At 42.9% G+C, this 14,373-nt stretch overlaps 1 protein-coding gene across 2 annotated transcripts in view; it reads left to right on the top strand.

Moving 5' to 3' along the window:
* LOC137648651 (uncharacterized) overlaps positions 1 to 14,373 on the top strand; it is a 522,517-nt gene that overhangs the window by 396,508 nt on the left and 111,636 nt on the right. For both annotated transcript variants that reach the window (XM_068381656.1, XM_068381655.1), the window contains exon 10: positions 4,091 to 4,315. In XM_068381656.1, the coding sequence (XP_068237757.1) occupies positions 4,091 to 4,315 (225 nt within the window). The remainder of the gene's footprint in view (positions 1 to 4,090; positions 4,316 to 14,373) is intronic.

Raw genomic sequence — 14,373 nt, 5'->3', positions numbered from 1 at the left:
CAAAGAGATGGAGGGGTCGTCGTAAAAATAGTGTAGGCACCTTTGTGTGGGGTGAGCTTGGAGTTAATACACCCCCACTCTGATAGAGTTCTGGCCCAGATAGCCTGGGCTTGCTCTTTCGGAAATATCACTGTTTCCTTCGGTACCTTGTCCATTCGGACCAATGCATGCTCCTTTAAACGTACGAAGCCATTGAATGGGAATTCTAGCCCCGGGGGGTAGAACTCCAGGTCCTCTAGAGTTAGGGAACCATCTAAGAATGGGGCATGCAAGGCAAACCGCCAAGGATTGTTTTTATCGAAGGGAGGTAGCTTCGATGCGTCTGGGGCTGAAGGAGGAGGAAGCTGAGTTCGGGAGCGGATCAGAATAGCCACCATATCCTTAATCTCTGTCATCGCCCCAGACTGATGTTGAATTTGTTCTCTGACGATATCCCTGACCAGTTCGACGGGGAAGAAGGGTACCTGAAAGCCACCCGTTGGTGGTGTCTTGGATTTGGTAGACTTGGACTTCCTAGGAGTCGCGGTTTTACGGGGAGCAATATGAACATCAGGAGCCGTCGAGGGTCCAGGGACCGGTGACGTTTATACTGTCAAAGCTGAAGACTTATAAGTGCGTAGTGGCTTCACCTTGGGTCCTACGGGGACAGAGGGATCCCGAGGAGAAGCCTTAGGCTTATCAAAACCGAGAAAGGAAGAGGTAGAAGAAGGAGTAGGAGAGAAAAGGGTTTCCACCAACTCGGCACCACTTACCTGCTCGTCCATGGGTTCTACGTCTATATCTAGATCTGCCACGTCCAGCGGTACGAGGGGTTCGTCCTCCGCGGAAATGGTTGCTCTGACTTCTTCAATTAAGGGGGCAGCAACTTCCGGAGAGACTGCTGCAGTTGTCGAGCCTGGGAAGAGACGAGAGGCCATGTCTCCATCGAGGAGATAGGGTGCGCCAGACGGGGCATTCCTGCCGAAGCCCCACACCCAAGGAAGAAGAGCAGCCCTTGCTGACCGAAGAGAGTCATCATCGGCCTGAAAGATTTGTAGTGATTAGTGATGCAGGAGAGGGATCGCTCTCCAAAATATACCATGTATGTAATATTAATGGTCAAATTACTGTCTGCCAAAGATAAACAAGGAACAAAAGGAAAACCCACTTACATCATCGTTCAGGAGTATTGAGGACAACTCGTAACAGAGCGAGCACAAATCCGGGAACCAAACCATATAAGAGGCTTGTCCCGGTTCCCGGATAAAGAAGATGGCGCAGTGTGCGTGTGACCGACAGAGGTCATGTCCAACGGGGTCGGTGAACGAGGCAGGGCATCCTTGGGCAGTACAACGGACCTTCTGTAAAAGAAAGGAGACATAAGTCTGGATGTTCCTTGAAACTCTGGTAAGGGATTAAAAATCTACTAACAGAGCTTAGTGTAATGCCACATGCGTGCTTAAGGGAATTCAGTGAGTGAGAGCCGGAGCTCCATATTAAAATACATTAAATATAAAAGTTCCAGCAATGGCAATGGGACTGTATCATTTTAAAAGGGATAATAATGAAATAAGAATAAATAATCTAAAGCAATCTGCCGAACTTCTGAGGGTCGGGGAAGCAGTGACAGGCCCGTAAAATAAATATAAAACACAAGCCGTAGCTAAAGGCGAAGGCTAATATAAGAGTTAAGCGTATTGGTGATCTCCGGTGAAGCCGGAGGTCGATGAAAGGTCCTGAATAATTCAATTGTGAGTAATAATTCAATTGTGAAATTTATAAAACACAAGCCGTAGCTAAAGGCTAAGGCTAATATGATAGTACAGTAAAGCGTATTGACGATCTCCGGTGAAGCCAAAGGTCGATGAAAGGTCCTGAATAATTCAATTGTGAATAATAACTCAATTGTGAATAACAACGGATATTTGTGTTGATATGGCCGTGGCCTGAGACCGGAGTAAGGGCCACCGGAGGGTCGTATCTAAACAATATGAAGGCCGTCCCAGAGGATTGTATTTAAACAATATATATATAACAATAGTTCCAAACTCATCGAGAATCCCTCATAGCGGAGTAGAAGTCAAGGCGGAGTGGAAAAATATTCAGAACTACTCCCAAGCCGTAACGGGGAGAGGACGGAACTCGAGACCTATTAAATAACGCTAACTATTGAATAGTAACCATAAACTAAATAACTCGTAAGCTATCATACATCCGTAGAGGGAGAGGTGGGGGAGGGAGAACTCGTTGAACGCACAAAACGGAAAACGGGAAATCCACTCACCCACCTGAGGTTAAGAAAGAAAACGAGAGAAAGGGGTAACTCGTGACTGAGAACAGAAAACGGGAACCCCAATCTCTCGCTCCCGTGGTTACAAAAACAGGACCTAATAAGCACACAACACTATTATAAGCGTATAATAATAAAATTGTAACATCAAAAACAAGACTATGAACGAAGAATAACGTCTGCTAAAACCTAAATTAAAGGGAAATAGTCGACAGACGAACGCCTCGGGGGGCGGGTACTAAACTATAATAAAGCTAGAACGTTATTCTTGTTCGCAGATTGGACTTGCTAGCAAAAAGTACCATGGGAATAATAACGATAATAATAATGATGGTTCAAAAATGCATAAGGCCAGGGACTTAACCAAGAACCTAAGTGACAGAGTACCAAACAGGCAAGACTAAGATGAACTCCCAGCAAGACAAGGGAACAAACAATGGCCGCCGAGGATGCGGACGGGCCCAGACGGTAATGATAAAACAGACTATACTGGGTAGATGACAAAAGCCCAGTACAACAAAAAGCTGTCAAAACAAAGTATGGTACTTGACCTTGGAATGGTGGAAGATGGAGCTTCGGTCATGACGAAATAAATCCACAAGAGTGAAAAAAGCCGAGAGCACAACAATAAACACACACTCGAGCAAGTCCAAATTAGAAGGATGCTGTTCAGATGGCGCTCGCGTCGGGGCGTGGGTGGCGTGGCTCTGGTAGCTTGGCTGGTGCCTTTGTATCGGCCCATCCCTTTGACGAAGGAATTAACTAAATGGAAGACAGCCTGAGGAATAGTGGCTTTCACGCGCCTTTGCTTTATACACGACACCCACAAAGTGCTCGTGCGAGGGTAGTAACCTCTGCATTCCATGCTTTTATCTTTCTCTAGTATATTTGGAAAATTTATATTAGAAAAGAAGGACTTTTCACCGGCCGCCAGAGGTCGACCCAGAAAAATAGTTATAAAGGCTAATTATGATTGATGGATTTGTCATAAAACAGGTTTTATTGCATGTATTTTTTCAATACAAACCCCTCCCCCAATAGGATAATGGTGCCATCAATGTTTCTTAAGCATTGCACTATTGACAATATGTAAAGATCTTTGCAGCATCCTTTCAGCCCCTATTTGTACTCACTTTTTAGCCTTCTACTATACTTCTTTTCTATCTTGCTGTCCAGCCTCTTAACTTTTACTTCATACTGCCACTGTTGGGTTTCCTCCCAGTTACATATGGACGATGAACGATCTTATAGGCCCCAATGATGGGCTTTCTAACCCAAATTCATGAATCAAATCCGTACAAACCCATCAATCGCAAATAAGTTTGTACCTCCCAGTTTTTTCATTATAGTTGTGTAACAAATATTTTTCAGAAGAATGATGGCAGTTATTACTTCCTAATTGGTTGAAGATGCATTGTTTATCAATACTCGATTTTTTGCTTTGGTCCTTCTTATGTCTTAAAGAATTCAAAGGTTGTATTTAGCGGAATTCCACTCTGTAAATTAAGGCTAGTTGTGGTTTAAGGGTTTGTAGGAGAAATAGGTTTTCATGTAATACAAATTATCTTTACCTGTATATTGTACCTAGAAAAATAGATATATTTTTAATTTTAGTTTAGACTTTTATAATATAGTTTATTTTTTTTTTTTTAGATAATGGCTGCCTCAGTTGCATTTATCTTATACTCTGTCTTCTCGATGGCTCTAATTATCTAACTTACCTGAAAGAGGGTCTATTACAGAAATATAGTTTATTATTGTTTTAAGGGCTTGAAAGACGATAAAATATAATTTTTTATAGATAAAGTTTGTATTCTGTAGGGGAAAAAGCGTGCCAGAATTCGAGAAGAGAGAAATATGATGAGCTACAGATTAGAGGGTAATGTTGCCAAACCGTGGGTTTGCAGTAATTGCCACAAGGGATTTTCAACTCAACGAGGTGCTTGTGATCATTATGCAGCTTCTCATGGTGGTCAGAGCTATTCCTGTGAGCACTGTAATGCATCTTATGTGAGGAAGCGAGATCTGATTGGCCACTACAACAGAGTAAGTGCAACCAGTAACATGGAATTTAGCTGAATTTAGTTTAAGACTTCCTATTACTGTTTATAGATAAATTAATAGAGATAACATTAGTTTATTCCAGATTACAGAGGAAAATACAAAAAAAAATATGAATGCTTGGTTTTTTCTGTCATCATTTTCTAGTTACAGAACATGATTATATTAGAAACACTCAATACTGTATAGATTGCAAACCTATTGCTTTTGTTAAATCCTTAATTTGTAATTAGGACAAACTGAATGCTGAACCTGTATGAATCAAGTGTTTTTTTTTAAGATAGGTTATTGAAATCCTTCACTTATTGGTTTTTTCCCAAAAGATAACTTTTTATTCATTTATTTTGCTCCTTTGCATCTGTCTATCTTCACGATTTAAAGAAAATTTACTAATGTTGTTATATTATTTTCATCCATGAAGAGTCAATAATTTATTTTCCTCATAATTAGTGTTTCTAGATGTATTGTGTAGGGCTCCTTGTGCATTTTTGTGACCTCTATTCAGAACAAATTTGTGTACTTTTATACAGTATCTATTTGAACTAAAACAATGTTCAGTATTTGTACCAAAAACTATTTTCTAAGTTGGATTTTGAAGTGACTATACGACACAAAGCTACAGTACCAGGAGTTGCGTACTGTGCTATCACCTTTAATTGCTGGGAAATGAAGTGTCTTGGATTTGTTTATGACATACACAGAAGCCATGTACAGGAAAGGTGATGGGTTTAGGATGAAACAAGTAATACCAATGGTAACTTAGAAGGCGACAAAGGAGAAAAGTAATTCAGGATCATATCTATATGGAAGTTGTAGACGGGGGTAAATGAAGAACTTAATACAGTTTCCAATGTACTTTAATAGATGATGTCACAAGAGATACTCTAGAATGCAAAATATAGATGGAACAAGATACTTTAAGCATTAAAAATGTATAAGAACAGCTTATGAGAAAGAGAGGGGGGAGGCCTGTGGTGGAAGATAAGACAATTTCATCTTAGCACCCTACTTCAGGAACAAGATGTAAACCTTTGAGTCAGCTAGAAGGGAGACCACATTGCCAGAGCCAAGTGGAGGCAAGGTTGTGCCAAGGTTTTTACTTAAGACAGTGTCCTGGTTCTTACTTGGAAATAAAAATTCATTACTGACTCGGCAACTTGTAAACCAAACAATGCTTTGCACTTGGGAAACCTTGATGTGAATACCTGTCCTTTGTTCTGATTGTTTGATCAGGCAGATGTTGCCCTGTGTTAAATTGATCCTTTGTAGCTTGGCAGATTTCAGGTATGTCGATTCGAAGAAGATTTTTATAGATAGATAATCCTAGGAATTTACCAGCTAGGAAGATACTCTTGAAGCAACTTTTCATCCAAATTTAAGGTGGCCAGTTTTATCAACACCTTTACTTGTAACTGTCCACTTTTTACTCCCTTTTCTCTCACACTGTCAAAATAATATTTCTCAAAGCAATGCAGAGGGTAGTTATTACCTACCTTTGGTTTGGTGGTACACACTTTTCAGTCTTTCATAGCTCTCATGCTTGTCTTCAAAGCACTGTATGTTAACGGGTAAATCTAATATTATTATTATTACTTGCTAAGCTACAACCATAGTTGGAAAAGCAGGATGCTATAAGCCCAGGGGCTCCAACAGGGAAAATAGCCCAGTGTGGAAAGGAAAAAAGGAAAGTAAAATATCCTAAGAAAAGTAGCAACATTAGAATAAATATCTCCTATATAAACTAGTAAAACTTGAACAAAACAAGAGGAAGAGAAATAAAATAGAAAAGTGTGCCGAGTATACCCTTAAGCAAGAGAGCTCTAACCCAAGACAGTGGAAGACCATGATACAGAGGCTATGGCACTACCCAAGATTACAGAACAATGGTTTGATTTTGGAGTGTCCTTCTCCTAGAAGAACTGCTTACCATAGCTAGAGTCTCTTCTACCCTTACCAAGAGGAAAGTAGCCACTGAACAATTACTGTGCTGTAACCCCTTGACTGAAGAAGAACTGTTTGGTAATGTGTGTTGTCAGGTGTATGAGGACAGAGGAGAATATGTAAAGAATAGGCCAGACTATTCAGTGTGCGTGTGTGTAGGCAGGGGGGAAAATGAGCCATAACCAGAGAGAAGGCTCCAATGTAATACTGTCTGGCCAGTCAAAAGGACCCATAACTCTCTAGCAGTTGTTTATGACTACAGTAATGGGTTTATGTGGAAAAATGTAGTTTTCAATATTTAACTTAGCCGGTGATTATATAGCTGCAACTCTGTTGCCCGACAGAAAACTCTACGGTAAAAACTCGCCAGCGATCGCTACACAGGTTGCGGGTGTGCCCAACAGCGCCATCTGTCGTCCAGATACCCAGTACTCAATGTAAACAAAGACTCAATTTTCTCTCTGTCGAGCTATCGACAAGACGTACTTACTCGCTGTTGCTAAACTGGAGTTTTTTCACAACTAATTGGTGAAGTACTTTATTCTAGTTTTGAGCTTTCGCTATGCAGGTGTTTTATCTTCATCTTAAATCTTGAACTCGTTTTGGATAGATTTAATTATGGTGATAAAGAGAGTATGGACTTTCTTTCACTTTTAAATGGCCGACCCTTCCCTTAGACGGAAGTGTGTTTAGGCTTTTAGTAATTATCTTATCACGTTATAGATTTTCCTCTATATAATTTATATCTCTCCGCCTTTATTAGGTCTCTTCGATTAACTTTCCATTTATTATAAACATAAAAATAAATTTTAATGTTTTGTTTATATAGACCTTTCCTGAGAGTAGGCGGTCCTAACTTGGAAACCGAAGTTAATCAACGTTGAGCCCTTTATATTGTATTAGCTTTTAAAGAGCTAAGGATTTAAAACTTTTTAAATGTAATATTTTATGAAAGAATTTCTTTGATAGTCTTCGTACTGTTTTCAAAGATGAACTAACGTTTAGTTTATTTATGCTACGCAGTTGTTGACGTTCAGGACGTTCAACATGCGCTCTATCGTTACGATAGAGAGAGAGTGTATCACGGTTTCACTTTGCAGTAAGAGTAAATCGATTCTGACGTTTTGTTCATTCTTTCTTAGCTTAAATGTTTTAAATTCTAATTTAAAGGAACTTTTTATTTGAAAAACCTTTCAGTTTTTTCCTTTAGTCAAATAACATGTTTTTTTGACGAAATATAATTGGGCTCTTCTCTTAGGTGCGAAATCAAGAGAGAAAGAGAGAGAGAGATAGAGACGGAGGGAGAGAGAGGAGAGAAAACGTTCCGTTCAAGCGGGTAACGTTGTTCTCGTGTTACTCGCGTCCCTAGTCGCTGTACGGGGAGGAAGGATAAAACGTTTTTAGGTTTTTATTCTCGTCCCCAGGCTATGTGCGGTGAGAGATTGAAAACGTAGTTTATATGAACTAGTGTTTAGTCTCTTTCCCAGCCACTGATTTTTTTATCTTAAAATATGTTTTCTGTTTTTTGCTGGTATTAATGAGCTTGCATTATACGACTGATTTCGCAATTACTACCTTTTAATGAAGGGTAGAATTGCGTGTTTCAGGTAGAAATCAGTAAAAGTTTCGATTTCAGTGAAATAAGTGCAAAACAGAAAATCGAAGTGATAAAGTGATATGCGCAAAGTGTTACAGTGTTGCGTCCGAGGGTTCGTCTGTTCGTGCCTGTCGTTCACCTAGTCCGGGACCTCTTGCATGCTCCCAAGCCCAGGGGAGAAGTAATGTCAAACGACTTATGGGTTCGAGAGGCCTTGATCAACGAACAGACGTTTTCCCTCTATGGTATCGGGTGTATCTTACCAAGATCTCCCCTACCATAAGACGAGAGAGACGTTGTTTCTCCTCGTCATCCGAAGGCTTTTCGCATAAGAAACCTGTCACAAGGTTTCGAAGCCCTTAAGCGAAAGTCAGTCCTTTCAGGACAGGTCCAGCGTCCTGGTTACAACCATTAGGACAGCTCTGACCCTATGCAGTCATCGGATAACTGCTCGCCGCCTAACAAAAGCGTAACACAGACTCCGAGAGTCTTTTTTTGTTGGCAAAGTGTTGCGGTCACAGACGTTACCCTCGTCTCTTACCACAACCATTTCCGTTGATCCTTAATGGGTTGTATGGCAAGATATGCAGTATATGCTTGCCTCCCTTATGGAAGACTATTCTACCGATTAGTCCGTTGAGTCTAGCCGTTTATCTCATCGATATCCTGGCTTTCAGCCAACCTAACGTTCCTTTGTGCTTACTGTTGACGTTGGCGTAGCTTAGTCACGTCAGTCAGGTTGTTTAGAACCACACTCGATGCGGTCTCGTGTGGTTTTTCAGCCGCATTTGGACGTTAGGCTACTTGCTGATGCTCCTGTTGACGTTCAAGACGTTCACTAACAATCGGAGTTGACTTGTTTTGACGCTGTGCGTCAACCTCCGCATTCTAGAGTTGTTTTGAATGCTCAGTCTAGGCAGTCAAAGCAGTCTCGAGTGGACGCTGTGCGTCCTCACGCACCTGTTGTGGTTGACAGTTCAGTTGTTGACAGTTCACAGACTGTCAAGCAGTTACATGACGTTGCGTTCTGGTCCGCTACTAATGCACCAGTGAGTGTGGACTCTGCTTGTAAAGCATTGCCTCCACGGTAGGTCTCTCCCTTGCTTGAGACTCAGCTTTTATCGGACAAGGTTCCCGTAGATGAGGAAGTTGCTGTTCCCCCTCCTACTGATATTCCCTTGAGGACTCTGTCAGATGGAGAGGAGCCTAAAGCTGCTTTGCCTCCTATGGACTTTAATTAAATCATGATGATTTTTTTTAAGGATCTTTGTCCGGATCTTTTTGTAACTGCTGCTCCTCGTTCGCCTAAACGTCAGAGCTTACACTGGGCCTAGCTACTTCGAAGCCGTTGTTTTTAAGCTAGTGCTCTCTCGCTCTCCTAGAGAGCTTTACGTTGGCTAGGCGACTGGTTTTTCACCAGGAGGAGTTTGGGGGATACAGCCTTTGCTTTCCCTTCTTTTAAACTGGTTTATAGAGTGAGAGTCTGATATGACACGAGAGAAGTTCTCGGCTTGGGAGTTCATGCCTCTGCCCAGATAGACTTCTCAATTCTCGTAGACTCTCCCTGGCGCCTGGCCAGGAGACGCTCCAAGTTGTTTACAGGTCAACTTCACAGCTGTTTTCGAGCCTTTGAAGTTTTGCTGTACAATTATGTCATGCATAACAAGGCTTTCAGGGATGGTAAGCGGTACCGCCTCAGTCGCTAACCCCGTCTGTTGCCACACCTGCTCCCGTAGACCCTAAATGGGCTTTGCTGCAAGACATGCAGTCCAAGCTTGCGTCCTTGATAGAGGACTTTAATGCGGAGAAGGTTGCTACCGAACCTTCTGGCCAACAACCTTCCAACCGGTCGGTTGTGCGCCCTGTTGACGCTGAGGTAACCTACTCGCGTCTGCCAGTTGAGGTGGTTCCTCCACCGATGCGACCCAGTGTGGGTTGCCAGCCGCACGTTGACGTTAAGCGACGCTCGGAGGTGGTTGTTGACGTTCAGGACGTTCAACAACCAGCAGAGGTGACTTGTTTTGACGCAGTGCGTCAACCTCAGCAACCCGGTAGGGTGTTGACTGCACAACCCAGACGGTCTAGACAGTCTCGGGTTGACGCTGTGCTTCCTCACGCACCCATGGTTGTTGACAGTTCACAGACTGTGCAGCAGTTCCATGATGTTGCGTCCGGCTCCGTCACACATCCACCAGTGCGACCGGACTCAGCGAGCCAGACTTTGCCCACTCCGTTGCCGTTTCCTCATCAGTTTTCGGATGAGGAACCCTCTGATGAGGACGTTGCTGAACAACAAGACGATCAGCCCCCAGAACAGATCAAGCCCTGCTATCCATCCAGAAGATGCTGAAGAAGGAACGCTGCTCAGTCAGGCTGTGGATGAGTCTGGTAGGGACGCTGTCATCCGTGGAACAATTTGTGTCACTAGGAAGACTACACCTCCGTCCTCTTCAATACCATCTAGCTTTTCACTGGAAAAAGGACAAGACGCTAGAAGCGGTCTCGATCCCGGTTTCCGAAAAGATAAAGTCTCGTCTGACTTGGTGGAAGGACAATATCAACCTAAGAGAGGGTCTTCCCCTGGCTGTTCAGACTCCCAACCACGTTCCTTCTCGGACGCATCGGATGTGGGCTGGGGCGCGACACTAGACGGTCGGGAATGCTCAGGACTGTGGAACTCGAGTCAGAGGAGCATGCATATCAACTGCAAGGAGCTGTTGGCAGTACATCTGGCCTTGAAAAGCTTCAAGTCTCTCCTTCGAGGCAAAGTGGTGGAAGTTAACTCGGACATCACCACGGCCTTGGCGTACATCTCCAACAAGGAGGTACCCACTCACTGACGTTGTACGAGATCGCAAGGGACCTGCTCATCTGGTCAAAAGGTCAAGACATCTCCCTAGTAACGAGGTTCATCCAAGGCGACTTGAACGTCATAGCAGATTGTCTCAGTCGGAAAGGGCAAGTAATTCCAACCGAATGGACCCTCCACAAGGATGTGTGCAAGAGACTTTGGGCCACTTGGGGTAAAACCATCCATAGATCTCTTTGCAACCTCGCTGACCAAGAGGCTTCCAATCTATTGCTCTCCAGTCCCGGACCCAGCAGCAATACATATAGATGCTTTCCTCCTAGATTGGTCACATCTGGATCTCTACGCATTCCCACCGTTCAAGATTGTCAACAAGGTACTGCAGAAGTTCACCTCTCACGAAGGGACAAGGTTGACGTTAGTTGCTTCCCTCTGGCCCGCGAGAGAATGGTTCACCGAGATACTTCGATGGTTAGTAGACGTTCCCAGTAGTCTTCCTCTAAGGGTAGACCTTCTACGTCAGCCACACGTAAAGAAGGTACTCCAAAGCCTCCACGCTCTTCGTCTGACTGCCTTCAGACTATCGAAAGACTCTCGAGAGCTAGAGGCTTTTCGAAGGAAGCAGCCAGTGCGATTGCTAGAGCAAGGAGAGCGTCTTCCATTAGAGTCTACCAATCGAAGTGGGAAGTCTTCCGAGACTGGTGCAAGTCAGTTTCTGTATCCTCGACCAGTACCTCTGTAGCTCAAATAGCTGTTTTTCTCTTATACCTGAGAAAAGGACGATCCCTTTCAGCTCCCACTATCAAGGGCTACAGAAGCATGTTGGCATCGGTCTTCCGGCATAGAGGCTTAGATCTTTCCAAACATAAAGATCTGCAAGACCTCCTTAAGTCTTTTGAGACCACCAAGGAGCGTCGTTTGGCTACCCCTGGATGGAATTTAGACGTGGTACTAAGACTCTTCATGTCAGATAGGTTGGAGCCGTTACAATCAGCCTCCCTGAAAGATCTCACTCTTAAGACTCTTTTCCTGGTATGCTTAGCCTCGGCTAAAAGAGTCAGTGAGATTCATGCCTTCAGCAAGAACATAGGATTTTCGTCAGAAAAAGCCACTTGTTCGCTACAACTTGGTTTTCTAGCCAAAAATGAGCTGCCTTCTCGGCCTTGGCCTAAATCTTTCGATATCCCCAGCTTATCGGAGATCGTAGGCAATGAACTAGAAAGAGTCTTATGCCCTGTTAGAGCTCTTAAGTTCTATTTAAAGCGTACTAAACCTTTACAAGGCCAATCTGAAGCTTTATGGTGTTCAGTTAAGAAACCATCCTTGCCTTTGTCAAAGAATGCTTGGTCAGACTTTATCAGATTGTTAATACGAGAAGCTCATTCACATCTGAGTGAGGAAGACCGAACTTTGCTTAAGGTGAAGACGCACGAAGTTAGAGCTGTAACAACTTCCGTGGCCTTTAAGCAAAATTTATCTCTGCAAAGTATAATGGACGCAACCTATTGGAGAAGCAAGTCAGTGTTCGCGTCATTTTACTTGAAAGATGTCCAGTCTCTTTACAAGAACTGCTACACACTGGGACCATTCGTAGCAGCGAGTGCAGTAGTGGGTGAGGGCTCAACCACTACAATTCCCTAATTCCATACCCTTTTAATCTTTCTCTTGAAATGTTTTTATTGTTGTTTTTTGGGTTGTCGGGAAGGCTAAGAAGCCTTTCGCATCCTGGTTGATTTGGCGGGTGGTCAAAGTCATTTCTTGAGAGCGCCTAGATTAGGGGTTTTGATGAGGTTCTGTTGTATGGGTTGCAACCCTTGATACTTCAGATCCTAGGGGTCGATCAGCATCCTAAGAGGATCGCGAGGCTCCGTAAGGAAGACGTACTTAAAAGGCAGAGTAATTGTTCAAGTCGACTTCCTTACCAGGTACCTATTTATTTTGTTTTTGTTATTTTGATAACTTCTAAAATAAAATAAAAACTCTTAGCTCATAAAAGTGTAAACATATATTGCTGGTCTCTACCCACCCCCCTGGGTGTGAATCAGCTATATAATCACCGGCTAAGTTAAATATTGAAAAATGTTATTTTGATAATAAAATAAATTTTTGAATATACTTACCCGGTGATTATAAATTAAAGGACCCTCCCTTCCTCCCCAATAGAGACGCAGTGGGACGAGGAGAAAATTGAGTCTTTGTTTACATTGAGTACTGGGTATCTGGACGACAGATGGCGCTGTTGGGCACACCCGCAACCTGTGTAGCGATCGCTGGCGAGTTTTTACCGTAGAGTTGTCTGTCGGGCAACAGAGTTGCAGCTATATAATCACCGGGTAAGTATATTCAAAAATTTATTTTATTATCAAAATAACATTTTTATGTTATAACACTAAGAAAGGGATTTTGACGTAGGAAAAATCTATTTCTGGGCGAAGGACCTGTGCCGCCCAGTGAATAAGCTCCATTTAGCACTTATTCTTAGGTAATTTACTGTTAAATATAACAGAAAAAATGTAAAGGAGTGCTAGGTTAACTAGCTCGCTCACCTATTGGTGTCGGTATAAAATTGGGCGTATATTCCAGAGGTCCCGCACTATTTAGATTAATCCACGACAGAGAACCCCAATAGAGGAGAGCCGTTCAACCTCACTCGGTACTACTACAATGCATCCGCTCAGAACCCAACTCCTTAGCACCCAAAGTTTGGGGACTCCAAGGGAGAGGAGCTGGGAGGGTTCACTGGGCGGCACAGGTCCTTCGCCCAGAAATAGATTTTTCCTACGTCAAAATCCCTTTTCTGGGCTCGAACCTGTGCCGCCCAGTGAATCTATACAAGAGAAAAATGTCACCAAACTTGCAAAATAAAGGAAAAAACATAAGCGTAAGAGAAATACAGGATGCTTTAATCAGAGATGAGTACCAAAAAACAATTATAAGGGTATCTTAAATATGAACATAAATCCAATAAGGTAGGTATAATAATGCCGTGAGTGATAATATATACAGATACTCAGGAGCATAAAATTTACAAATATAACAACAGTATTCAGGTGCGAGACCAACGAATACAATAGGGTATAAATGAGGCAGGTAAGAGGGAGAGATAAAGAGTCAAGGCATTAACCTGAGTTACTCGTGAGTAACTACGCTCCCTGCGGCTACTGTAGAAAATTTTAGGGCTTCCAAATGTTTAAGGTAGTGTTTCTTGAACACTGACGGTGATTTCCACCCTGTATACCTGGAAAGGTCTGTAAAATTCATGTGGTGGAAGAAGTTCACCGAGGTGGCAACCGCCCTGATATCATGTGCAAGAGGAAAGGAGTCAGGGTTAGCTTGTTTAATAAAATACAAAATTTGTTGCCTGATCCCTTTAATAGTAATGGTACCGCCTTGTTCTCTAACGAATAGAGGCCCCGAGGAGTTAGAGGAGGTCCGGGATAGATAAGACCTAAGAGTAGTGACAGGGCACAGCGACGGATCTTGCGTGAGGGGAACAATTTTCCAGGAGGTCCATCTGTTTTGAGGGTCTTCATTCTTAGCCAAAAAGAATTTGTTAGGAGAAAGAAGGACCTCTCCTGAAGGCAGAAAGTCAATATGACCCGGGTCTCTCGACAAGGCTGCCAATTCAGAAATTTTTGCCCCGGAAGCCAAGCTCACTAGAAAAAGTGTTTTCCTGAGAAGGGGCATGTAATCACA

The sequence above is a fragment of the Palaemon carinicauda genome, chromosome 10 (genome assembly GCF_036898095.1).
Source record: "Palaemon carinicauda isolate YSFRI2023 chromosome 10, ASM3689809v2, whole genome shotgun sequence".
NCBI classification, from domain to species: Eukaryota; Metazoa; Arthropoda; class Malacostraca; order Decapoda; family Palaemonidae; genus Palaemon; species Palaemon carinicauda.
The sequence above is the reverse complement of the archived record's forward strand: the minus strand, read 5'-3'. Positions and strand labels throughout refer to the sequence as shown.